The sequence below is a fragment of the Girardinichthys multiradiatus genome, chromosome 1 (assembly GCF_021462225.1).
Source record: "Girardinichthys multiradiatus isolate DD_20200921_A chromosome 1, DD_fGirMul_XY1, whole genome shotgun sequence".
Classification (NCBI taxonomy): domain Eukaryota; kingdom Metazoa; phylum Chordata; class Actinopteri; order Cyprinodontiformes; family Goodeidae; genus Girardinichthys; species Girardinichthys multiradiatus.
The window spans coordinates 48493424-48519116 of record NC_061794.1 but is presented as its reverse complement, the minus strand read 5'-3'; the positions used below and the strand labels follow the sequence as shown (position 1 = coordinate 48519116).

Sequence of the window (25693 nt, the reverse complement as noted above, 5' to 3'; positions counted from 1 at the left end):
ATGAAGACTGGTTACCAGGCTGGTCCAATTTAGCCATGAAACCTCCCACACTAAAATGACAGGTGTTTCACTTTCATTGTCCAACCCCTGTAAGAGAAGAATGGAACAACATTGAGGGATTCTAATACTTTTGTCAATTCCTGTAGAGTATCAAGGAGCAAATCAAGCAAGGCACTAAAAATTTCCATTACAGTACATAGTCGGGACAGACATGCAGGCGCAGTGTGGACAGACAGGTGTACCAACAATGAGCCTTGTGATAAACCCGTCTCTACCAAATGTTCTGTTTGTTCTTCACTGTAGATCAAATGAGCTCAAATACTTTGATGTAAAATCCTGACAGGATTCAGTGTTGATGTGGAACATTTCTGTCTGTGTGGTAGACAACAGTGGGTCTCAGTGTCCCCCTCTACTGATTTCTGCTGGATCTCCTGTGGAGGTTTTCAACCAGAGCAAAACCAAGAAGAAATCAGTGCTCAGCAGGTATGTTGGACCTCCATCATCACCTCTGGTGCTCCTGACAGGAAAACCCTAAACCAGGTAAACCAGATAAACAAGTTTAACCAGTTAGACTGGCTGTAAACACTTAGATGTGTGTTTGGTGTCTTTGGGGTTTACAGAACAGAAAAAACGTTTTTTCAACAGCACAGTACCTTTTCTCATAACCTGTTCTCTGAACCTTTTAGGACTGAACACCGTGAGACCAACAAGCCCCCCGCTCCCCCCCCCTCCCATCCTCCCCCTCCTCCACCCCGCTCTCAGGACTCCTCCTCCTCTTCTGATGCTGGGAGGGAGGGAGGATGCAAGACGTCTCGTCAAAGTAACGGTTCGGACAGCCTCTTAAACCACATCACTCCCCCAGAGGAAGAGGGCGGCGTCCAGCAGGGCGCAGTGTGGGTGAATGGTTCAACTGTGTCACGGGGAACGAATGCCGCCGGATTGTTCTGGAGCTCTGAAACGCTCACTGACAGACGAACCAGAAATAATACTGGAGTCTCTGAGGGGGGAGGTAGAGGAGGCGGGACGGGTCCAGGAGGAGGGAGAGGACGAGGGTACAGTGAAGTTCTGTTGGACTATGTGTGGGAAAAACAGCGCCAGTTGCAGCGCCAGCCGTCTCAACCTAGCAGACAGCCAGACATTTCACAGCACCAGCCCCTCCATAAGGGATGCTCCACTCAGCAGCCCCCAGGAGCCCCACCCACCTACCGAAGTCACCATGGTGATCAGCGCAGAGTTACCGTCACTCGCACCAAGTCCTGCGGCCCGTTCCTGCCAGTGAAACAGAACCAGGCTGACGTCACCCATCAGGCTCCACCCACCATTCAGCCTGACCCCCACCCCCATCTCTTGCCCCCACGCCCTCCTCAGCTGCCCCTCCAACAGGACTCCCAGCTGGAGGAGGCCACCAGGAGCCTCCATAAGGCCCTCGCCCTAGAAGGTAAGTGACTAATCCAGAATCAGAACAGATGGTTGTCATTGGACCAGAACCAGAACAAACAGATATGACTGGTCCATGATCAGAACAGACAGGTCTGACCAAGAGTTCAATCAGAACAAGCTTCTGATTTGGTTCAGTCGGACTTGAAACAAAACAAACGGGTCTAACTTCAACCTGGTCAGAAGAGCAAGGTCTGAATGGACCAGGACCACATGGATCTGACTGGAGTAGGATGTGAACAAATGGGTCTGTATAGAAACAGAACCAATATGTGTGACTGCACAAGAACACTGCAATCAATAAAAACTCCTGGTTAAACATGAATAAAACATCTGGTTGTTACTGGTTTAACAGAATCTCACAGTCTCTTATGTTCCTGCTGTTTGTTTTATTATAACCATCCATCACAGAAGTAGAACCGCACCGAGACGTTTTACCAAGCAATACGGTAACAGAGCAGAGCAGACGCCTATCCAGGCAACGGTTGAGAAATTAAGAGGAAAACAGAAAAGTAACTTTAAGAACATTTATATTAATGACATATTTACAACTTTCATATACATGTTTATGTAAAAAATAGATATTTAATCATTTTACTGTAGATTTTTGGAGAAATTACGGGTCAGGGTACCGACTAATGCTTATCTGTTATATACGTTTGTGTCACATTTAGCAATTTATTTCTCCAGAATCCCGGGAGGAGATGACACAGTCTCTTCAGATTATGTCAGAGGGTCATCTATACTAGTGTTTCCCAACCCGCTCCTCAAGTACACCTGTCCTAGATGTTTTAGATGTGGTTCTGTTCCAATACACCAGATTTATATGATTGCATGACCTCTTCAGCAGCCATCAGGGCTGCAGAAACCTGATAATCACTTTCATTTAAGTCAGGTCCAAACTATAACCAGAGTACTTTAGAATGCATATACTGGATATTTTTACTCATACTCGTACTCGTCATCTTCCGCTTATCCGGGACCGGGTCGCGGGGGCAGCAGACTCAGCAGAGACGCCCAGACGTCCCTCTCTCCAGACACCTCCTCCAGTTCCTCCAGGGGGGAGCCCAAGGCGTTCCCAGGCCAGCCGAGAGACATAGTCCCTCCAGCATGTCCTGGGCCGTCCCCTGGGCCTCCTCCCGGTGGGACGTGCCTGGAACACCTCCCGAGGAAGGCGTCCAGGAGGCATCCGGTATAGATGCCCGAGCCACCTCAACTGGCTCCTCTCGATGTGGAGGAGCAGCAGCTCTACTCCGAGCTCCTCCCGGATGGCCGAGCTCCTCACCCTATCTCTAAGGGAGTGCCCGGCCACCCTACGGAGGAAGCTCATTTCAGCCGCTTGTATCCGTGATCTCGTTCTTTCGGTCATGACCCAAAGTTCATGGCCATAGGTGAGGGTAGGAACGTAGACCGACCGGTAAATTGAGAGCTTGGCTTTTCGGCTCAGTTCTCTCTTCACCACAACGGACCGGCACAGTGCCCCCATTACTGTGGCATCCGCACCGATCCGTCTGTCGATCTCCCGCTCCATTCTTCCCTCACTCCTGAACAAGACCCCGAGATACTTGAACTCCTCCACTTGAGGCAGGAACTCCCCTCCAACCTGAAGAGGACAAGCCACCCTTTTCCGGTCGAGTACCATGGCCTCGGACTTGGAGGAGCTGATCCTCATCCCAGCCGCTTCACACTCGGCTGCGAACCGCCACAGTGCATGCTGTAGGTCTTGGCTAGAGGGGGCCAGCAGGACCACGTCATCTGCAAAACGAAGAGACGAAATCCACTGGTCCCCAAACCAGACCCCCTCCGGCCCTTGGCTGCGTCTAGAAATCCTGTCCATAAAAGTTATGAACAGGACCGGTGACAAAGGGCAGCCCTGCCGGAGTCCAACATGCACCGGGAACAGGTCCGACTTAGTGCCGGCAATGCGGACCAAACTCCTGCTCCGCTCGTACAGGGACCGGATGGCCCCTAATAAAGGGCCCCCGATTCCATACTTCTGGAGCAACCCCCACAGGGCATCACGAGGGACACAGTCGAATGCCTTTACCAGGTCCACAAAACACATGTGGACCGGTTGGGCAAACTCCCATGAACCCTCGAGCACCCTGTAGAGGGTATAGAGCTGGTCCAGTGTTCCACGGCTGGGACGAAAACCACACTGCTCCTCCTGAAGCCGAGATTTGACTATCGGCCGGACTCTCCTCTCCAATACCCTGGCGTAGGCCTTACCAGGGAGGCTGAGGAGTGTGATCCCCCTATAGTTGGAACACACCCTCTGGTCACCCTTCTTATGAAGGGGGACCACCACCCTAGTCTGCCAGTCCAAAGGCACTGTCCCCGACCGCCACGCAATGTTGAAGAGGCGTGTCAACCATGACAGCCCAACAACATCCAGAGATTTGAGGTACGCAGGGCGGATCTCATCCATCCATCCAAGCCTTGCCACCGCGGAGCTTTTTAACCACCTCGGTGACTTCAGCCTGGGTGATGAAAGAGTCCAACCCCAAGTCCCCAGTAGAGGGTGACATGGGAGTGGATTTTCTCTCCTGTCCCATCCTGTTCCCACAGAAAAATGTCTTGTCCCATCCCAATCCCAGGCCAGCATAACGAAAAAAATCCTGTCCCGTCCCACTCCTGGTAAATTGACTCCCGTCCCGCTCCCATTCAGAACGACTCCCACTCCTGTACCACTCCCATTTTTGTTTTCTTCATTTAGTCTTTTGCCAATTTCTTTGAAAGACCAGTTAGGTCCCTGTTTTTAGCTGTAGTAAAGGCCAGATAAAGTAAAAAGAATAATAATGAAGAAATAATAAAATATTAAACAAGGAAACAGACCATGTCTATCTTAGTTGTATTTTACTTATTTATTAAGTGATTGTTTCCTTTGAACAATGACATTACTTTTATGTTTCAAATTGCTGAAACGAAAGAAAAATGCACCTAGTAAGAGAACTGTACTTGGTGAACAAAAGGCCAAAAAGGCATTACCTTCATAATTTAGAAACTGTACCTCAATGGTTCACAGCCCTGGTCCTCAGGGACCCCTTCTCTGCAGGTTTTAGATGTTTGTCTGCTCCAGAACACCTGATTTAAATTCTGACATGATCTCCTATACAGGCATCAAGAATGGAGGGTCAAACTGGACAAATTTAATACAATAAAATCATCATTAAATAAATAAATGTTGTGAATGTCCCATAAGTGAAGTAAATGTAACATGAAAGAAATGTAACATTAAATGTGCCATTAAATTAAAGGTACCATTTATTTATTTAATACATCATTAGAAACAATAAATGTACCATTATATCATGAAATGGACTATTATGCAATTAAATGTGCCACTGAATAATTAAGTATAATTTTAAAGACGACATGACGTAATTAGTGGTACACTTAATATTTAATGATGTATTAAATAAATTGTACATTTAATGGTACATTCAATTTTTTTCTATTTCACAACATATTTATTTAATATCTTCCCTTAATGAAGCCTTTCTATACGAGGTCCACGAGGGGACATGGGGAAGTTTTTCTCTTTTGTGTCCCCACGCAATAGTCCTTGCGTTATTTCGCAATACTTTTAGGGATAGTTTCCAAACCAGATAACTGCAAAAATGAAACAAACACTACACCTGTTTTGAGATTTATTGAGTTTTATTTTGAAATCAGCCTTTAATAAAATTATCTTCAAATCAGACTAAAAGACAGTTTTTATCCACAAGCTGTCAAACAAACTACTGAACAATAAAACTGCATGAAACCACATCTGTGACACTTTATTTCCTTATTACTGCTGCATGATGGGTACTTTTCTTTGTACACCATTAGTGTTTTTGTTTTTATCGTGATTTGAACGGTTCTTCTTATCCTAAGCATTTAATCGCATTGTTTACTGCATGTTAACCTGCATATGATAAATAAATCATATTAATGACATATCAGTGCTGTTTGTTTTATGAGCAGTTTATCATCTGTGCTGTTGCTCCAAAATGCCGAACGTAAAAGTATTGCGTGGGGACGCAAAAAAAAAAAAAAAATCCCCTATGTCCCCTCACGGGCTTCCGTACCTTTCCCCAAAAGCTCTTAAATCTTTAATGCAGCAGTTTTGTTGGTCAGATGAGACTTGACACATGATGGTACTTTTGGTTTGATGAATGAAGAGATGCAGGGTTGATTTAATCCAGAATCTGTTTTACAAGTGTCCCTTAATCACTGGTGAACTTGATTACAACTAAACACGTTGTACAAGCAGCAGACTGCGTGTTAAAACCGCTACATTCAACTCTCCTGAAGTTCGGTAATATTTGCGACTTTCCTGTCAGCTCTATAAGTTTAATAGATAAGTCCTTACTTCTGACTTTACGTTACAAATCTAGTTTTACCACGTCCAGTTCTCCACCTGCGTTTGCTCCCTCCATTCTGAACGCAGGTGGAAAACATCGAGCAGAAGCACTGTTGGCTTGTGGGTCGTGTAGTTCATTTGACTCACATTATAGTATAGGCTTCTTGGAAAAAAACTACACAATGGCGGCGTCGATTCAAGTTTTATTTTCTTAAAGTTTATAACAAAGTCTCAGTTTTACATTTCCAAGGACAATTGATCCTAGTTTATTTTCCCTCCTATTGGTTAGCTCCCGCTCCCGTCTGCTCCAGTTCATGTTTTAACCTGTACCGTCCCAATCACGGGATCTTTACTGATGCTGTCTCCCATCCCGCTGGATTCCCATGGGAATCCCGTGACCTGTGGGACTCCTGAAAAAATGTCAGCCTCTAGTCCCCAGCCTCTGTTTCCACCAGGGAATGCGTGATGGCAGGATTGAGGAGATGATCCTCGAAGTACTCCTTCCACCGCCCGATAATGTCCTCAGTCGAGGTCAGCAGCCTCCCACCCCCACTATAAACAGTGTTGGCGAAGCACTGCTTCCCCCTCCTGAGGCGCCGGACGGTTTGCCAGAATCGCTTCGAGGCCAACCGGTAGTCCTTCTCCATGGCCTCACTGAACTCCTCCCAGGCCCGAGTTTTTGCCTCTGCCACAGCCCGGGCCGCAGCATGTTTGGCCTCACGGTACCCGTCAGCCGCCTCAGGAGTCCCACAAGCCAACCACAGCCGATAGGACTCCTTCTTCAGCTTGACAGCGTCCCTTACTGCCGGTGTCCACCACCGGGTTCTGGGATTGACGCCGCGACAGGCACCGCAGACCTTACGGCCGCAGCTACGGGCAGCAGCATCGACAATAGATGCGGAGAACATGGTCCACTCAAATTCTATGCCTCCAACATCCCCCGGGATCTGGTCGAAGCTCTCCCGGAAGTGGGAGTTGAATACATCCCTGGCCGAGGGCTCCGCCAGGTGTTCCCAGCAGACCCTCACTATGCGCTTGGGCCTGCCAAGTCTGTCCGGCTTTCTCCTCCTCCAGCGAATCCAACTCACCACCAGGTGATGATCAGTGGACAGCTCAGCCCCTCTCTTCACCCGAGTGTCCAAAACATGCGGCCGAAGGTCTGATGATACGACAACAAAGTCGATCATCGACCTCCTGCCTAGGGTGTCCTGGTGCCAAGTGCACTGATGAACACCCTTATGTTTGAACATGGTGTTCATTATGGACAATCCGTGACTAGCACAGAAGTCCAATAACAAAACACCACTCGGATTCAGATCGGGGAGGCCATTCCTCCTGATCACGCCTCTCCAGGTGTCACTGTCGTTTCCCACGTGGGCGTTAAAGTCCCCCAGCAGAATAATGGAGTCCCCGGGAGGGGCACTATCCAGCACCCCCGACAGGGACGCCAAGAAGGCCGGGTACTCTGCACTACCACTGCAAAGTCAACGCCAGTGACTGTCCACTGTCTCTACATGCTCATCCAGGAGGAGTGAATGCTGCAAGTCACTGACTGGATGCAATCTGCTGGGTTTCCTTAGATAGAAAAACTTTTTTTCCAATTTGAATAAATAAATGAATCTGACTGAACTGTTCAATGGTTACGATTAATTGGAATGTATGAACCTGACTGTTGTGAAGAACCTTGAGACGACATGTGCTGTGAATTGGCGCTATATAAATAAACTGAATTGAATTTTTATAAAACCAGTTAGAAACCAGCTCTAGTTTAGACCTGGGACTGGTTTAATCATCTGTAACCTGAAAAGCCCAAAAGTTATCAGATGTAAAAAAAAAAAAAAACAGGACCCCAGTGAAAATAAACCGGGTCTGAATATTCTCAGTAGAACACAAACCTCTGCTGGAAGCTAAGTAGATTTCTTAACAGATGGAGCATATGGGGTGGGCAGAACCATTATTGTGACAATTTGCTGTTCCCAGAAGTTTTGTTGAGATTCTGTCTGCACTACCTTTCCTTAGTAGGCAGGATATTTATGGCAGATGAAGCACAGCAGAAACTGGTTCTAGAGGTAGAGAAGTAACACCACTGCATAGATAATACTGTTTTAACAAGGTCAGGAACCAGCAATGTTATAACCAGCGTCTTCTACCTGCTCAAGCTCATTAACAACAAGCTGCTGTAAGGTGTGACTCCGTCTAATTGTGCTTCACAGGTCTGAGGGACTGGTACCTGAGGAACACCTTAGGATCTTCCCACCAGAATCAGGCAGGTGGAAAGGTCGCAACAGGTGCCAACACTAAACTAAGTGCCGGGGTCAAAGGTCATGCAGGAAGTGGCGACGTCCTGCACCGAAGACGCACAGCTCACGGAGTCCTCCAGCAGTCAGCCCATCAGAGTCATCATTACGCCGTGCCGCATCACAAACAGTCACTGCCGCACTCTGCCACTTTCCATGGACACCCGCTGAACGAGAGGTAGGAGTTCACCTGACAACTAAATGCCTTGCTTTCCATTTAATATTTAACAATGTTCTACATGGTATTTTGTGCATATAAACTGCGCTGAAACATCTCGTTTTATGAACACTGAAAAGTAGTATATTTACGACCAACTTAATATTACATAAATGAAAAAGAACGGCTAAAAAAGTTAGAATGTCGGGCGCGGCGCTGATGGTGTAGGGGTTCAGCGCGCAACCATATACGGAGGCTACAGTCCTCGAAGCGGCCGTCCCAGGTTCAAATCCTGGACCTGACGAAATTTGCCGAATGTCTCCCCTCTTTCGTGTCTGCCTACAGTCAAAAAATAAAAATAAAGGCCACTAGTGCCAAAAAAACAAAAAAAAACTAAGAATGTTTTTGATGCGAGGAACAACTCTCTTGAAATCCTAACTGAGGCTAGTCAGAGTTGCTCCCTCTTCCCGAATGGGATGTCCCACTTGAGGGGGCATTCCAGATGTAATTCACAACTAGAAGCTCAGAATTTTCCATTTCTCACTACTACTGGAACGCAGTGGTATTAACATGTCCTCAGCAGGACTTGGTTTTAAAGGACTAGTGTGTAGCATTCACTGTCATCTGATGGCCAAGATGGAGTTAGCAACCATACCAGATCTCACTTACTGTTGAGCAGCTTTAACAAAATCAGAACAAATCACCCAAAGACAAGCAGACAGGTATAGTTGTTCATCGGTTTTCTACGTGGGAAGAATGTGGAAAGAAACTTGTGCCATCAGAAACTGAAATAAATTAAAACTTCTCCCAATAAGACTGGACTATGGGAAGAAACCTCTGCCATCAGAAACTGAATTGCTCTGACTGAATCTGTATTTGTGTAATTTGAAATTAAATGCATTGGTTTGAAAATGAATTTCACTAAACTGAAAATGAATTAGTTTGCTTTGAAAATTGCTTTGCTTTGTATTAAAAATTCAGTTTAATTACTTTCAATTTCAGTTCCAAAATTCAGTTTTTGTGTCACACATCCGGGTTCTTGAAGCCACAGATTAATCAAACACAGATTCACTATTGCTGGGTTCAAATTCAGTGGCTGCATCCTTCGAAGGCTCCTTCAAATGCGTCCTTCTTATCCCCAGATTTGAAGGATGCGTCTGGTGTATCCTCCGTGGTCCACCCTATCCCATGATTCATTGCAGGTCGAAGTAGATCGTTCAACCGGAAGTAGCAAAGGCCGGAGGAGAGAAAAGCTGTGAAACAACTGAACTTTTACAATGTTTTTAGACGAGGATGTAGCTGTCTAAACCTAAAATATCTGATCAGTTTATCAAGATGACGCTTAATTGCTCAGGTGCTCTGACGTGTTCGGAGATGTCCGCCGCCCCAGCAGCCGCTCGCCTCACTAGCTGTCAGCTGACCGGGTGGTTGAGGAGCCTAAACCCCCAGAGAACAGCTGACTCCCGGCTCATTGTTTGCAAAATCTCGCTGGGTTTCCCCGATGGGTGGAAGTTAAACAGATATAATTCAGTCAGATTATATCTAATATTAATGTTTGGTTTATTTTTTATAATAATAATTATTAGTATGCTCTACATATAAATTAAACAAATGTTATCTATCATCTATGTATTTTATCTACAGTGTTAGATTTTTATATCTATGAACAGAAAAATAACTGGAGACAGCACTATGCTAATCTGGCATGTTTAGCTAATAGCTAAAAAAGTTTTTTGTTTTAACTTTATTGTATAAACAATAACACGGTGGCGCAGTGGGTAGCACTGTTGCCTTGCAGCAAGAAGGTCCCGGGTCCAATTCCTGGCCGGGGGTCTTTCTGCATGGAGTTTGCATGTTCTCCCCGTGCATGTGTGGGTTCTCACCAGGTACTCCGGCTTCCTCCCACAGTCCAAAAACATGCCTGTTAGGTTGGTTGGTTCATCTAAATTGCCCTTAAGGTGTATGAATGAGTGTGTGCGTGGTTGTCTGTGTGTTGCCCAGCGATGGACTGGTGACCTGTCCAGGGTGACCCCGCCTCACGCCCATAGACTGCTGGAGATAGGCACCAGCTTCCCCGCGACCCACTAAGGAATAAGTGGTAGAAAATGACTGACTGACAAATATTACAAGTATACATACTTCTTATCAGCAAGCAGTCAAATATTACACAAAGAAAAGAACCAAAGGGAATGCAGAATAAGATGAAAGCCATATAAGATAACAGGTGATTAATATTAGAATATGAAATATGCATAAGACAAGGTAAACCAAGTAATTGAAACTATTGCAAGGGGACTTAAACATTAATAATTGGATTTATGTCAAAGAAAAAAAACACAGGCGGGACATACAGTTAAAGAGTAGAGCAGCATTCTTTGACTCCATCATTTTCACAGAGTTGAATAGAAGAGATATTTCTTTTAAATAACATAGAAGGTTAGGGGTAATTTTCAAAAATTTACATTTGTGTAAATAATATTTGGCCATAATGATCAAATTATTAATTGTAAAGTTTAAATTTGTGTCCAAAGTATAAATACCGCATTTAATATTGTTGTAAGTTAAAGTTGCAACATTGAAATTGTTGGTCAGCAGCTAATTATGAAAATCCATCCAAAATTTGGAAGTATAACTACAAGAGAAAAATAAATGTTGTATTGTTTCTATATCAAACTGACAAAAAGTACAATCATTTGCCTCAATATTACATTTTAGTCTCAAGTATTCTTTACACGGATAGATGTTATTTAATATCTTAAAATGAACTTCTTTTACTTTTGAGGGTAAAGGGAATTTTAAATAGTTGCATCTAATTTTCTTACAAACCTTAAAAGAACATTCTTATATTATATTACTTATTTTCAAGGGTAAGGGTAAGTATTTTGGATGGTAAGTGTTCTTAAAAATGTATTATTGCAATTTTTTGGCAGTAAAAAAGTAGTCCTGGATAAACAGAGGGTAAAGCCGGGGTATTGAGGAAGTATAAAGCAATGATCCTTGTATTGTGTTAATCAGAGCCTGAGGGATAGCTTTAATTACAGCTTCAAATTGTTTTTTAGTGCACATAAAGTTGTATTTATGCTGGAATTGTTCAAAGTCTAGAATTTTCCCCGTCTCATCCATGAGATGTTGAACCAACCATATGCCATTTTCCTTCCATTCTTCAAAATAAAAGGATTTCTTCTTTATTATTACGATGCATCTATTATTCCAAATAGAGGTATTATGGGGGGAGAAGTTATGCTTAAAAATTAATTTCCAATAATGAAGGACTTGTTGGTGAAATTGAAAGAGTTTAACTGGAAGTTTCTTCATTTCAAAGTCACTTTTTAAGAGGAATGCTATCCCACCGAAGTCTAAAAAGATTTTTGCAGGGAGGCTAAACCAAAAGTTTCATAATGTTTAAGAAAGTTTTGTAACCATCTAAGTTTTAAGCAACCGTTTATCGAGTTAAAATCAATGGCATTGAGGCCTCCTTCTTCCAACCATTTTATAATGTCAACTCTTCTGAAATTAAAATTATTTTGATTATTTCAAGACTTTCCATTTTTGAGAGTAATATTCTTCCAAATATTGAAAGATTTCTTTGTAACCATGTATTTAAAATAGTTTTATTTTTTTAATAAAATATTGTCTAAGTTTGCAGTGGATCTAAAAGTTACATTTTTGGAAACAGTGATCCTTAGATATTTGACCTCATGTTTTAGAGGCATTACATGAATAGATGTTAGAGGGTGATCACGTACAGCCATAAGTTCCCATTTGTCTACATTTAGATGATGGTGGATCGTTTGAGGCAGGAGGGGACCTCACATTTCTCCAGTGATTTGTTGAAGATCCTTGTGAAGATCAGAGCGAGTTGATTTGTGCAGGCTTTCAGGCATGATGGGGAGACGTTATCAGGTCCTCCAGCTTTCTTTGTTTTCATGCGCTGAAAGAGTCTGTTTACATCTTCCTCAGAGATCTTTAGTGCAGGTAGAGGATCTGAAGGTAGGGGGGAAGAATTTGTTCCTGAATGGGATGTGGAGGAGATGATTTGAGGTGTGAACAGCTTCTTGTCATGTCTGCAGTAGAAGCCATTCAGACGGTTGGCCAGGAGACGACTCTGTTCAGGATGGGTGGAGGGGCTCTTGTAGGCAGTCAGGTTTCTCAGACCAGTCCATACAGCTGAAGTGTCACCAGTAGAAAGGATGTTCTTCAGCTTCTCACTGTAGCTTCTCTTAGCTGCTTTGATCTCCTTTGTTAGTTTGTTCCTGGCCTGCCTGTACCGCGCCCAATCTCCACTGCTGTGAGCTTCTTCCTTTTACCTGCGCAGATTCCTGAGGTGTGGAGTAAACCATGGCTTGTTGTTCCCAAAGGTGCAGAAGGTCTTGGTCTGCACACACATGTCCTCACAGAAACTGATGTATGATGTCACCACATCAGTTAGTTGGTTTAAGTCAGTGGCTGAAGTTTCAAAAACAGTCCAGTCTGTGCATTCAAAGCAGGCCTGTAGCATCTGCTTTGATTCCTCAGTCCACTTCTTAACAGTGTGAACCTTGGGTTTGGAAGCTCTTAGTCTCTGTCTATAGGTTGGGATGAGGTGGATTAGATAATGATCTGAAAAACCCAGAGCAGCCCTGGTAACAGCATGATATGAGTCCTTTAAAGCTGTGTAACAATGGTCCAGTGTGTTTTTATCTCTGGTGGGACACTTAATATGCTGTCTGTATTTGGGGAGTTCATTTGAGAGGTTTGTTCTGTTAAAATCTCCCAGTATTATGATGGAAGAGTCCGTGTATTTTTTCTCCAGGTCTGTAATCAGCTCAGCAAGATGTTTTTCAGCAGCAAAAGTGCAGCCATGCGGTGGAAAATATGAGCCGATTATTATAAACGAGGAAAACTCTCTCAGTGAATAAAACGGTTTACAGATTATGGAAAATGATTCCAGATCAGGACTACATGTTTTCTCCAGCACTTTTACGTCTCTGCACCAACCTTCATTTATATAAAAGCAGATTCTGCCTCCTCGTCTCTTCCCTGATAGCTCCACGCTGCGATCCGCTTTGAGCAGCTGGAAGTCCAGCATCAGCAGTTCTCTGCTTCATGTCTCGGTGAAGCAGAGAACCGCTGATTCACGGAGGTCTGAGTTTTTACTGGTGAGGAGAAGCAGCTCGTCCATCTTGTTGTTTAGAGAGCGGACATTTGCCAGGTGGATTGAAGGCAGTGGTGTTCATAGTCCTCTTTGGCGGAGTTTTACCAGCGCGCCAGCACGCTTTCCCCTTCGACGCTTCCGGCGCAGAATCCCATATAGAGCTGCAGCTCCGCTTGTCAGGAGCTCAGTGAACCTCAGATTGATAAAAGATGGTGAAAAAATCCCAAGAGAGGACTCTCTGATGTTGAGAAGTTCCTCTCTACTGAATGAGACCACAGGATTGTGGCTCGAAAAACATAAAAACACCCAAAATACAAAAACAAAGCGAGAGCGAAGCTCCGAGGCGGCCATCGTCGGCGCCATCTTGTTTATCAAAGGCCTTACAAAAATCTAAGAATAGTATGAGACCATTATCTTTAATTCGTACTTGTACTCGTCGTCTTCCGGTATATCCGGGACCGGGTCGTGGGGGCAGCAGACTCAGCAGAGACGCCCAGACGTCCCTCTCCCTAGACACCTCCACCAGCTCCTCTGGGAGGAGCCCAAGGCGTTCCCGGGCCAGCCGATAGACATAGTCCCTCCAGCGTGTCCTGGGCCGTCCCCTGGGCCTCATCCCGTGCCTGGAACACCTCCCGAGGAAGGCATCTAGGAGGCATCCGGTATAGATGCCCGAGCCACCTCATCTGGCTCCTCTCGATGTGGAGGAGCAGCAGCTCTACTCCGAGCTCCTCCCAGAGGGCCGAGCTCCTCACCCTATCTCTAAGGGAGTGCCCGGCCACCCTACGGAGGAAGCTCATTTCAGCCGCTTGTATCCGGGATCTCGTTCTTTCGGTCATGACCCAAAGTTCATGGCCATAGGTGAGGGTAGGAACGTAGACCGACCGGTAAATAGAGAGCTTCGCTTTTCGGCTCAGCTCCCTCTTCACCACAACGAACCGGCACAGCGCCCCCATTACTGCGGCGGCCCCACCGATCCGTATGTCAATCTCCCGCTCCATTTTTCCCTTACTCGTGAACAAGATACTTGAAGTCCTCCACTTGAGGCAGGAAATCCCCTCCAACCTGAAGAGGACAAGCCACCCTTTTCCGGTCGAGAACCATGGCCTCGGACTTGGAGGAGCTGATCTTCATCCCAGCCGCTTCACACTCGGCTGCGAACCGCCCCAGCGCATGCTGTAGGTCTTGGCTAGAGGGGGCCAGCAGGACCACGTCATCTGCAAAAAGAAGAGACGAAATCCACTGGTCCCCAACCAGACCCCCTCCGGCCCTTGGCTGCGTCTAGAAATCCTGTCCATAAAAATTATGAACAGGACCGGTGACAAAGGGCAGCCCTGCCGGAGTCCAACATGCACCGGAAACAGGTCCGACTTAGTGCCAGCAATGCGAACCAAACTCCTGCTCCGCTTGTACAGGGACCGGATGGCCCTGATAAAGGGCCCCCAATTCCATACTCCTGGAGCACCCCCCACAGGGCATCACGAGGGACACAGTCAAATGCTTTCTCTGGGTCCACAAAACACATGTGAACCAGTTGGGCAAACTCCCATGAACACCCCCAAATTTGGTGTGCAAATTTGACCTTGATAGAATATTTCTCTACACCTTAGTAGAATCCTGGGGTAGAGCAGGCAACTTGATGAGACGTATCACTGGACGAGTATAGGTCTGGTCTTTCACTTGAACGACTGTCGCTCTGACACGATCGTCAGCTCCAGGTATGATGGTTTCACTGTTCCTACTTGCCAGAGTGCTCTTGGGGTCTGTTCATCAACAATGAGAACCACTGATCCAACAGCAATGTTGTCCTTTTCCGTGTGCCATTTCTGCCGTGTTTGTAAAGTTGGCATAAAATGCCGTATGAAGTGCTTCCAGAATTGGTCAGCTAAAACTTGTGTGTCTCCATCTCTTACGACTGAGCAGCTCGGATTCGGGGTAGAGCACTTGTGGCAGAGAGCAATCAGGCCGCCCCATTAACAAAGAGGGAGTGTTGGGATCTGGGTCTGCTATGTCCAAAGAAACATAACCCAAAGGCCTCGAGTTGAGTATACTCTCCACCTCAAGCAAAACGGTCCTCAACACTTCCTCTGACACAATCTGAGCTCCTAATGAGGTACGCAGAGGTGTTTTCACAGACCGTACCTCTCTTTCCCAAGAGCCTCCAAAGTGTGGAGCACTAGGTGGATTAAAGCGGAATCTGATCTGTTTTTCTGCTAGTTGCTGCCGAAGGTCTGGCTCCATGGCGATGAATGCTTTGTGTAGTTCTTTACTTGCACCTCGGCAGTTAGTACCTTGGTGTGAAAGAAGTTCGAAGGGCTTTCCCATACGGGCAATGAACCGTCTGAGTGACATAGAGAAGGAGTCAGTATCCATGTTCACTAACAGGTCCAGGTATACTGCTCGAGTAGTAAGACATTTGAAAAGGATGCCCCACCTCTTCTCGGTGCGTCGTCCCACTTTGATGAGCATAGGGCCAAAGCAGTCTATACCATTTGAGTAGAAGGCAGGTCGAAATAGCCTCAAACTTGAGGGAGGTAGATCTGCTGGTGGTGCTAGTGTTTCCTGACTGCTTCTCTCCCTCTTAATATCCAGTACTTCCGACGAAGCTCAGCGAAGACGCGTTCAGCTCCAGGGTGGTTGAGTTGATTATCACAATGCTGGATTAGAAGCGTTGTCACCAGGTGTGAGGGATCTAGAATTACAGGATATAGTACTTCCGGGTTCAAGGCTTCGCATCTATGGAGCCGGCCTCCAACTGTGATCAGGTCGGAGGTCTCGTCATACTCAGGAGCAAGAGTAATTAGTATGCTACTCGATGGTATTGGTTTCTCAGATTTGAGTAGTGTGAATTCTCTTGGAAAGTTCTCCATCTGAGAATGTCTCAGCAGAGCCAGCTCTGCCCTTTGATAGTCATTTGATTTGTGTCATTGGCTGGCCCATGGATTGAGTGAGCAGTGGCTTTTAGGAGTTCTTCATAAGTGCTGAACTGCTGAATGTCAGGTATTGGTAGACTGGTTGGTTCAGCCAGCAGGCCACAGAACACTGGCTTTCTTAGCTCCTCCACTTCCTCGTTAGTTCCTCCCACTGGTGCCTTTGGCCAGAGGCTGGGCAACAGCTGAAGAAAGGCTGGTCCCCTGCTCCAGCGATTTTCCCCAGCAATCTGAACCAAGGTTTTGCCTCTTATAATGTCGTCTGCAGGATTATTTCCTGAGTCGATCTATTGCCATGAAGCAGGAGCAGAGAGTTCTTGTATCTCTGCAACTCGGGTGCTCACGAACACCTTATACTGGCATGACTCGGAATGGAGCCAATTGAGAACCGTTGTCGAGACTGTCCAGTACACTATATCCTGAATGTCGAGAGTCAGTTCTTTCTTCAGAACAGAAGCTAGCTGTGCTCCTGTCAGGGCTCCACACAGTTCTAATCTAGGAATGGAGAGTTGTTTCTTGGGTGCAACTCTTGACCTGGCAGCCAAGAAGGCAACCTGGACTTGTCCTCCACCTTGGTCGGTCCGCAGATATGCCACAGACCCGTAGGCGCGCTTTGAGGCGTCACAGAACATGTGCAGGCTTCGTTTACACTTGCTGTAATCCAAACTTGGATCAGTGTAACATCTCGGCAGTGTTATCTGTGTTAGCTGACTCAGTTCACTTTCCCACAAACACCAGTCGTGGAGCAGATTCTCAGGTAAGTGGGGATCATCCCATCCTCTTTTCTTGTCCCAGAGGTGTTGCACAATAACCTTGGCTATGGTGGTATATGGGATAAGAAACCCAAGAGGATCATACTGCTGGGCAAGCAGTCGATAAATGTTGCGCATTGTTGGCTCTGAACTGCAGCTCTGGTGGATGTACCGCAATACATCAGTCTTGCAGTGCCATATGAGGCCAAGAGTGCGCTCTTGAGGGTCTGCTGACTCCTGGGAGAACCTGAGAACACTGCTCTCTGACTGGGACTCAACTGGTAGATGGCTAATAACTGCGGGAACATTACTAGCCCATTGTCTTAATTCAAATCCATCCTCCATGAGGAGGGGGTGCAGGCGCTCCACTAACTTTTGGCTTGTACTTCAGAAGGGAGGCTCTGCAAACAGTTGTCAACATAGAAATTACATTCCACGGACAAATGAGCACCCTCTTCCGGCTCAGTATGCTTCTGGACATGGTATTGGAGTGCAAATATGGTGCAACATGGGCTGCAAGTCGTCCCAAAGGGGAGCACCTGCCATTTGTAGATAGTTGGTTCCTCATCTACCTTCATGTCTCGCCACAGAAAACAGAGGAAAGGTTTGTCTTCGTCTAGCAGACCGACCTGGTGGAACATCCCCTTTACATCACTGCTGATGGCGACTGAGTGTTCCCTGAACCTGAGAAGGACTCCCAGCAGGCTAGCTCCCAGTGTAGGCCCTGGCAGCAGGTAGTCGTTCAGACTCTGACCTTGGTATGCAAAGGAGCAGTTGAATACTATCCTATCTTTGCCGTTGTGGTGCACCATGTGATGCGGAATAAACCACGAATACTTACTTGCTGCAGTCTCTTTTGATGCCACAGCTGTAACATAGCCAGCCTGAAGTAGCTTGTGGATCTCCTTTGAGTAAGCGGCAGCCTTCTGAGGTTCCTTGGCAAGTCGTTTCTCTGTATTGCGAAGCTGAGCCATGGAGGGGGGAAAGATTCTCCTTCCACAGTAAAGGGGTGGCGTAGCGGTTTAATCCATCAATTGTTACTCTGATCGTCTTTTCCTCAAGTCTGCGGATGGCTTTAGCATCTTGTCGGGATCTGGTAATGAGTTGCTCACTCCGATAAGGTAAGGTATCCATTTTCCATAGTTTCTCCACATGGTTGAAGAGTTCAGTTTCTGGCAAAGCGCTAGCGGTGAAAAGACACTACTGAGGGGTTAGACGATGACGTAGGAGTCTTGATGGACCCTGTAGAGTCCATCCAAGTCGGGTGTGCACAGCTGCAGGTCCGCCTGGAGGGCCCAGACGTACAGGTTCCACTGGAGTGAGAAGATGTGGATTATCCGATCCAATAAGGAGAAGGGCCTGTACTTCCTTTATATGTGGCAGTGGCAAGTCCTTAAGGTGACGCTATCTCTCCTGTAAGGCTCTGATTGGGTAACTATGACGTGCAAGGCCAAGTTCCTTAGTAGTAAAGGCTCTGTGGATCTGGAAGGACTTGTCAGGATTTGAAGCTGGAGAGATGGAAAATGATACAGTGGCACCATGGATTGCGCAGATGTCTTGACGGACAGTGCGGAGTGCTAGGTCCTCAGGTTCCCCATGAAGTCCTAAGTGATCAGCCGTTTCACATAATAGTATGGTATGCTCCAAACCATCGTCCAATATAGCATAGGTCTCAATTGTTGTGGTCCTGCTCTAAAAAATAACACGAGTTAACTTGAGTAGCACTTGACTGCTATTGGTTGGCCTATCTACATAGAAAGTCTCAGAGATTGAACTTACTAAGCAGGTGCTTCCCTCTGGTGCACTTGGGGAATCAGATACTGCAGCATTTTGATTAGTGTTGAGATCATGGAGAACTTCAAGGTGTTGCCGTCCACATGGTTTACACTTAGCCTTTAGATTACACTTAGATGCATGATGTTCACAGGCACATCTCCAGCACCTCTTATTTGCCTTGATCCACTCTGTCTTCTGCTCCTCTGACAAGAGTTTGAAGTTAATGCACTGATTCAGATAATGTTGCATTGTATTACAGAATGGGCAGTACTTCTTTGGTTTTTCTTGTGTGGTTGTGTCTTTCTCTGTCTTTTCTTTCGGTCCACTACCATGAAGAATGGTTGTAGTCTTCTGAAACGTATACTTGGGGCGTCTCTCCTTCCGTGGAGTTTGCTTCTCCCTGTTGGAGTAGTCACAGTACTGATTTCCAAATACTTGGACACGCATCTCATACTCAAGCCATTCAGCCAGATCAAGTAGTGTGGGTACAGGAGTGTTGATGGGATTGACAAATCTCTGGAAATTTGCTCTTAAGTCATAAGGTAACTTAGCTAGGAGCCGTGATACATGTGAGCCACACTTCAGCTCTGTCCAACCTTGTTCTCCTAACTGGCGTAACATTCCTACTAGTGCACGAACTTGTAGTGCGAATGACTTAAAGGCTCTGATGTCACCGCTCCTTATGTTGGGTGCATCCATCAGTTTGGAGATCCGTTTTAGGGCCAGATGTTGAGGTTGACCATACATCTCTGTAAGCGCTCTCATGGTATCCGCAAATGGGAATGGACTGTTACTGTATGAGTCAGCAATGAGCAGTGCTTCTTCACACTTAAGGTGATCTGTCAATATCTGAAACTTGAAGTGTTCAGGAGCATCAAATGGTAGTACATTGTCTTGCGAACTCACGGGGATCCTCACACACCAAATCAGGGATTGTTGGTTGAGGTCCACGATAAGGTTCTGGTGGTCGGGTTCTGCCGTGAGGGAATGGTGTTTGGGGGTATTCACCTGGATACAGGTGATCGGGTGGATACTGTTGACGATCATCAGGATATTTGACCCCGTACCGGTACTGATAACCTTGATCTTGATATCTACAAGAAGTGCAATAACGACTGTCGGAGTAGCTTGTTGCATCATGGGTAGGGTACCTGACATCTTGTCTGTAATACGGATCATCATCATAGTAGTCTTCCAACTTTGGCAATCTAGAAAGAGTGGTAGCCGATCTGTCACAGCGAGCATAAACATCCTCAGCCTTTCTTTCCTCAGAATAGTGCTATGACTGTAACCGTCCTTGTATTTCCAAATCCTGAGGTGGAATAGATCTTTCACCTGGTGCTGTAAGCAAAGGGAAATCTTGAGATTCAGGAGATGATTCAACTGAAGATGATGATAACTGTGCGCTGTGCTGCCTGGTGAAGTCTGCTCCCTTTAGACTGTGGATGAGCTCCTTAATGATGCCATGCTGATTCGGTTGTGGGCATGGTGACTTATCTTTAATTGGCACCTGTAGAGCACTTTTAGGCTGATGTGGGTCCTTATGACCTCTGACTGGCACCAGCTTACTAGTGGGTGGAGGTGTGGTTGATGTCCCATCCTCACAAATTCCAGATCGTGCTGTGGCATGCTTGGGGGCTAGTACAGGAGGGCTAGAAATCAGTTCTGTCAGACGTTGCACATCTAGTCGCAGCTGATCATGTTCCTCTTTCATATTATTAATATACTGAATAATCTCAGGAGGAGTAGTTTGACCTGCTGCTCATGTGGAAGGTGATTCTTAGCAATATAGTCCACCTCATAGTCCTGGAGGTATGATGGCAGCTGGCTGCATCTGTATGAATCCCTCCTTTCCATTCTGAACATTTAAAGCTGAAGCAATCCCTGATCCGGCTCGAAGGACCAAATGTTACTAAGTTTAAAGTATGGTTCTGGGCTCGCAGCAATCGCTTCAGGGTGTCCGATCAGAACACTATGTTATTCAGATGATTGTAGAACAAAATAGGCAGAGTCCATGGATGACGTTTGCTCTTTTATATTGAAATCAAGAATTTCCAAAACATGAATGCAAGGGTGTGTGTGTGTGTGTGTGTGTGGTTTCTGTAAACGAAGCAGAATAATACAAACTGATTAGAACCAGAGTACATCATGAACATAAAGATACAGTCAAGTTGTAGTTAAAACTCTATACAGCTAACACGCTGACATATCACTTAAACTGGTTGTTTAAACTTAAAGTCAGACATTCTCATTTACAGCTTTACAGCAAAGCCACTGTCTTACTCTTCATCTGCTAAAGGATACAGAAACAGCAACACGATAACAGTGAATTTATCGGCTAGACACAAGCTAGGAATAAATCCTTTATGCTAGCGAACCACCACATATGCAAAACTTTATGTAAACAGAAGTGGAAACAGACTTATGGCCAGCAGAAACTAGGTGCATCATAACATTAAACTTACGGTTTATGAACGCACACACTGTCAGTCATTCAGCTGCAGTTTTCTCTGAGCTGCTACTGACATGCATACCTGTGGTGCATTCAGGGGCGCGTGGGACATTCCATACCCAGCTCTACCCTTTTGTACATTAGGCAAATGCAGATTCAGTCTGAGCAATTCAAATTCAGTTTCTGATAGCACAAGTTTCTTGCCAAAGAAGAACCTCATCTGTTAAACCTAGATTTCTGCCTTCAACCCACTTGTTGTCCTTCATCTCACCAGTTCACCTCGACTGTGTAAAGGACCCCAATGGGCTTTGTTTTTAAAGTTAACTTGCATTTCAGAAAAAAAGCTTTGTTCACAAAGATGTGAAGATGAAACCAGAAACAATGTTTGTTAAAGTTCATCTAGAAAAACAAAAAAACATCTCATTCTCTTTCAGGTCTGTGGATGGCTCGATCTACCAGGATTTCTTTCCCTCACAGAAACAGGAAGTCCCCCACAGAGACTTGGTGTTGGATCAGCCATCTCCTGGGACTCTGGTCTGATCACCAAGCAATGGGGAGGAGAGCCTTGGACCAGTCCCAGACTGACTTTCTGGGCTTAGGATTCTATCCAGCAACCTGTGATTGGGTGGTGATGATCCAGCTGAACCAGATCCACCCTGCAAGTCAAGGACCAGCTTACCACAAGCAGATCAACAGGTTACGAAGACGTAAGTTGGATATTACTGGACTAATCAGGGACAGCCATGAGACCCATGCAGACTGTCCATGCACCTTAAACACTGGTTCACCTCATAGAGAACTTTATCTTGACCTGAGAGGATCTGCTGCAGAACACCATCTTTTCATGAAAATCTGAAGGGGTCTCTGGGAGAGTTTTCATAGTCGCAAATCTGTAGACTACCAAACAAAAAACTGAACCAAAACAACCTGTTTGAACCCAACTGAGCATCGAAGGTTTGTCACTGTTTGAGAGAACTAAAAACACAACAGCATCCAACTAGAATCAGTGTTTTTAGTAAAGAAGGAAGCCTGCAATGAGGATCCTAGTGTCCTTCACTTTTCAAAGGTCCATCAGGTATGTGACCTGGACTTCCAGAGAAACCTTCAGCTCTGAATCCTCACAGCAGCCTTCAGACCTGCTTCTTCATAGGTTTCCAAGTGGCTGAAGGTTCCTGGTCTGAAAAAGTTTGTGTAAACCAGTTGTTGTTTTACCACAGCTGGACTGTGGAGCAAAAACTGATCAAAGTGCTGGGGTTCCTGCCCTAGTCAGATCTTGATCCTCATCCTCATTTTAAGCCTTGGCCCAGACTCTGCTCAGACAATCAGACTCTTTCTCAGCCAATAGAGGAGGAACACGCACTCCTCCAAAGACTGTACCTCACCATCGTTGCTTTGCTCGCTGACATCACCAGCTGACATCACCAGCCCTGATCAGATCAGGTGACCTACCTGGTAAAGCCTCAGGTGAGTCCAGACCCGCAGCATCAGGTAACCTTGCAGTGTGCATTCAGAACCGCTGAACTAATAATCCAGCACTGAGTTTAATCTTCAAACCAGCAAGATATGGACCTGCAGCAGGATCACACAGGGCCTGGACTGTTCAGACTACCAAGATCTAGACCTTCTTCAGGGAAACAGGATCTTGGAGAAAGATCTGGTCTTGCAATGAGACAATCCAGATCTACAACAATTTAGGAATAACAGTAGAGGAACTTGTTTTTTTTCTGTGGAACCTGGAGGTTAATCCTTTCCCTGATCTAGATCCAAAGCCAGATCCAGATTTCATTTCTATCCTAACCCAGGTTCTGGATCCACGTCCAACTTCAGGTCATAATCAACATCCAGGTTGAAACCTGGATCCACATGCAGGTTTAGACTGAAGCAATAAGAGGAGCTTCGAGTTCAAGTTTGAATCTTTTAAAGAGCTTCAGAATAAAATAAGTCCAAAATCGATCAGATCGACAATCAGACGATGATGTCACGACATTGATTGATTCTTTTTGATCAACTGTTTGATCTTGTTTTCTACTAATCTGCTGTCATCGGATTTTATACAAATGTTTATAATTGAAATGATCAAAAGACTTTTTAATGCAGGACATTTGTTCTACCGATAATAACTGGTGTCCACACACACCTCTACTAATACACACCTATAGTGTTATACATCCGTTTGGTTCTAAACACCTGTACTGGTACACACCTGATCAGTTACAAACACTTATGTTTTTTTTTTCTACTACTGTTTCATAAACGTGTACTGTTCCACACCTGTTAAGATCTACACATCTTTACTGTTCCACACCTGTACTGTTCCACACATCTGTACTGTTCCACACCTGTTAAGATCTACACACCTGTACTGTTCCACACCTGTTAAGATCTACATACTTGTACTGTTCCACACCTGTTAAGATCTACATACTTGTACTGTTCCACACCTGTTAAGATCTACACACTTTTACTGTTCCACACATGTACAGTTTCACACATCTGTACTGTTCCACACCTGTTCTACACAGCTGTACTGTTCCACTCATCTGTACTGTTCTACACCTGTTAAGATCTACACATCTGTACTGTTCCACACCTGTTAAGATTTACACACCTGTACTGTTCCACACCTGTTAAGATTTACACACCTGTACTGTTCCACACCTGTTAAGATTTACACACTTTTACTGTTCCACACATGTACTGTTTCACACATCTGTACTGTTCCACACCTGTTAAGATTTACACACCTGTACTGTTTCACAACTGCACCGTTCCACACCTGTGTTCCTGTCTTTTCCTGAGGCTCTGTCTGGTTGGAAGTAATCTGCTTAAGTCACTGCAGCTGTGAAATGCTCTGCTTTATTAATGATGAAACATTAACTTCAGTTTTAATTTAGGCAGCGCATTCATGATTAAACCTACTGTCTCTCACATCTGATCATCAATGTTATTAAAAATGTTTCTCTGATCAATTTTCAATCAATCATGATCAGTATGAAGATGAACTGTATAATAAGCCACAACCTTTTAAAAACCTCACTGTAATAGTGCTACCACTTTATTGGCTGCTGCTTGAATTGACGCTCCACTCAGATGTTTCCTGATTTCTTATTTCTATCCAGTCATGGGACCGCAGATTCACTCCGAGCAGCCACTTCTCCCAATGCCAATGCAGAACACACACACTGGAAGACATGGCATACATGTTCATAGCAGAGGCTCAAAGTGGTACTACTGATGTACCTGTGTGTACCACTATAGCTGCAGTGCCTTAAAGACTGCAGTCTTATAGTCCCCATGTACAACTTTACTTCATCAGATTTTCTTTAATAAAACAGTACTGTTCTGATATACTAAAGTAACCAGCACTAATACAGCACTGTATATAAAGCCAGTATTAACTTAATGTGCGGTGATCCTGCAACAGTACTGGTTTAGTCAGGGCAGGGGAAGGAAGAAAGTTCAGGTTCGGTTCTGCCACCAAACTGTCTAAGTTTCTGGGCTCTTTGCTTAGAGCGACTGAGCGAGAAGACGACAGAAACTTCTATCTTATTGAGGAGGTGTGGTTGACCCCGTCGTTAGATGTGACGCTGTCTTCTAAGAGCTGTGATTGGTTGTTGCGAAAAAGAAAAAATTAATGGAGAGAAATAAACTGGTGATCGAATTTAGACTGGATTCAGAAATGTATAAATCATGATGATGAAACCTAGCTCTCCATGCTGGTTGTTTTCATGCTGCATCTATTTCATATTAAGTCATTTCATGTTCATATTCAGCATTTTACTCTGATCTTCTTGTTGAAGGAGGTTTAGTTTGGTCAAATGTCCTCTGGTGGAGGAGAAGAGAGGAGTGTTAAAGGTAGATTTGGTTCTGGGATCACGGTGGGAACCAACAGACATTCCCAGTAGATCAATGCGTTGTTCCCTCTGCTTTCAGCACCAGCCTGGAATGTGAGCAGTTCTGGTTCCTGCTGCATTCAGAAGCTAGAGAGGAGATAGCAGCACCAGAGAACTTTTTGTTCACTTTTTATTCATGGTTATTAATTATTGTTTCTAGTATTTATTGATCCTTCCTAGTATCACCTTACTAGAGGTTGACCTTTAACCTGTCCTGCTGCTGAAACTATTTCATTTCCTCCTAGAGGGATGATAAAGTTAATCTTATCTCTATATTAATAATTATATGATTGTTCTAGAAGTTTCTGTTCTCATTGACTCGACTGTTTAGGAGGTGGATCTCTGCACCATGGAGCTGGTAGCGTTTTATTAATTTACTGTTGTTCATTGGAGGAGAAGATCTCTCCTTTCTCTCTGTCTTTCCTCCATCTTCTCTGCTTCAGACACTCTTAGGTTCACTAAAGGTCCTCCTCACTGCTCTGAACATCTCCTCACGTTAGGAGGAGGCTCTCTGAAGATG

The 25693-nt window shown here is 45.2% G+C and overlaps 1 protein-coding gene across 3 annotated transcripts in view; it reads left to right on the top strand.

The window, feature by feature from the left end:
- ccdc120a (coiled-coil domain containing 120a) overlaps positions 1 to 24945 on the top strand; it is a 44710-nt gene extending 19765 nt beyond the window's left edge. For all 3 annotated transcript variants that reach the window (XM_047377092.1, XM_047377110.1, XM_047377100.1), the window contains 4 exons: positions 384 to 483; positions 687 to 1438; positions 7999 to 8260; positions 21715 to 24945. In XM_047377092.1, coding sequence (XP_047233048.1) covers positions 384 to 483; positions 687 to 1438; positions 7999 to 8260; positions 21715 to 21820 — 1220 coding nt within the window. In that variant the 3' untranslated portion in view covers positions 21821 to 24945. The remainder of the gene's footprint in view (positions 1 to 383; positions 484 to 686; positions 1439 to 7998; positions 8261 to 21714) is intronic.
- The last annotated feature ends 748 nt before the right edge of the window (positions 24946 to 25693 follow it).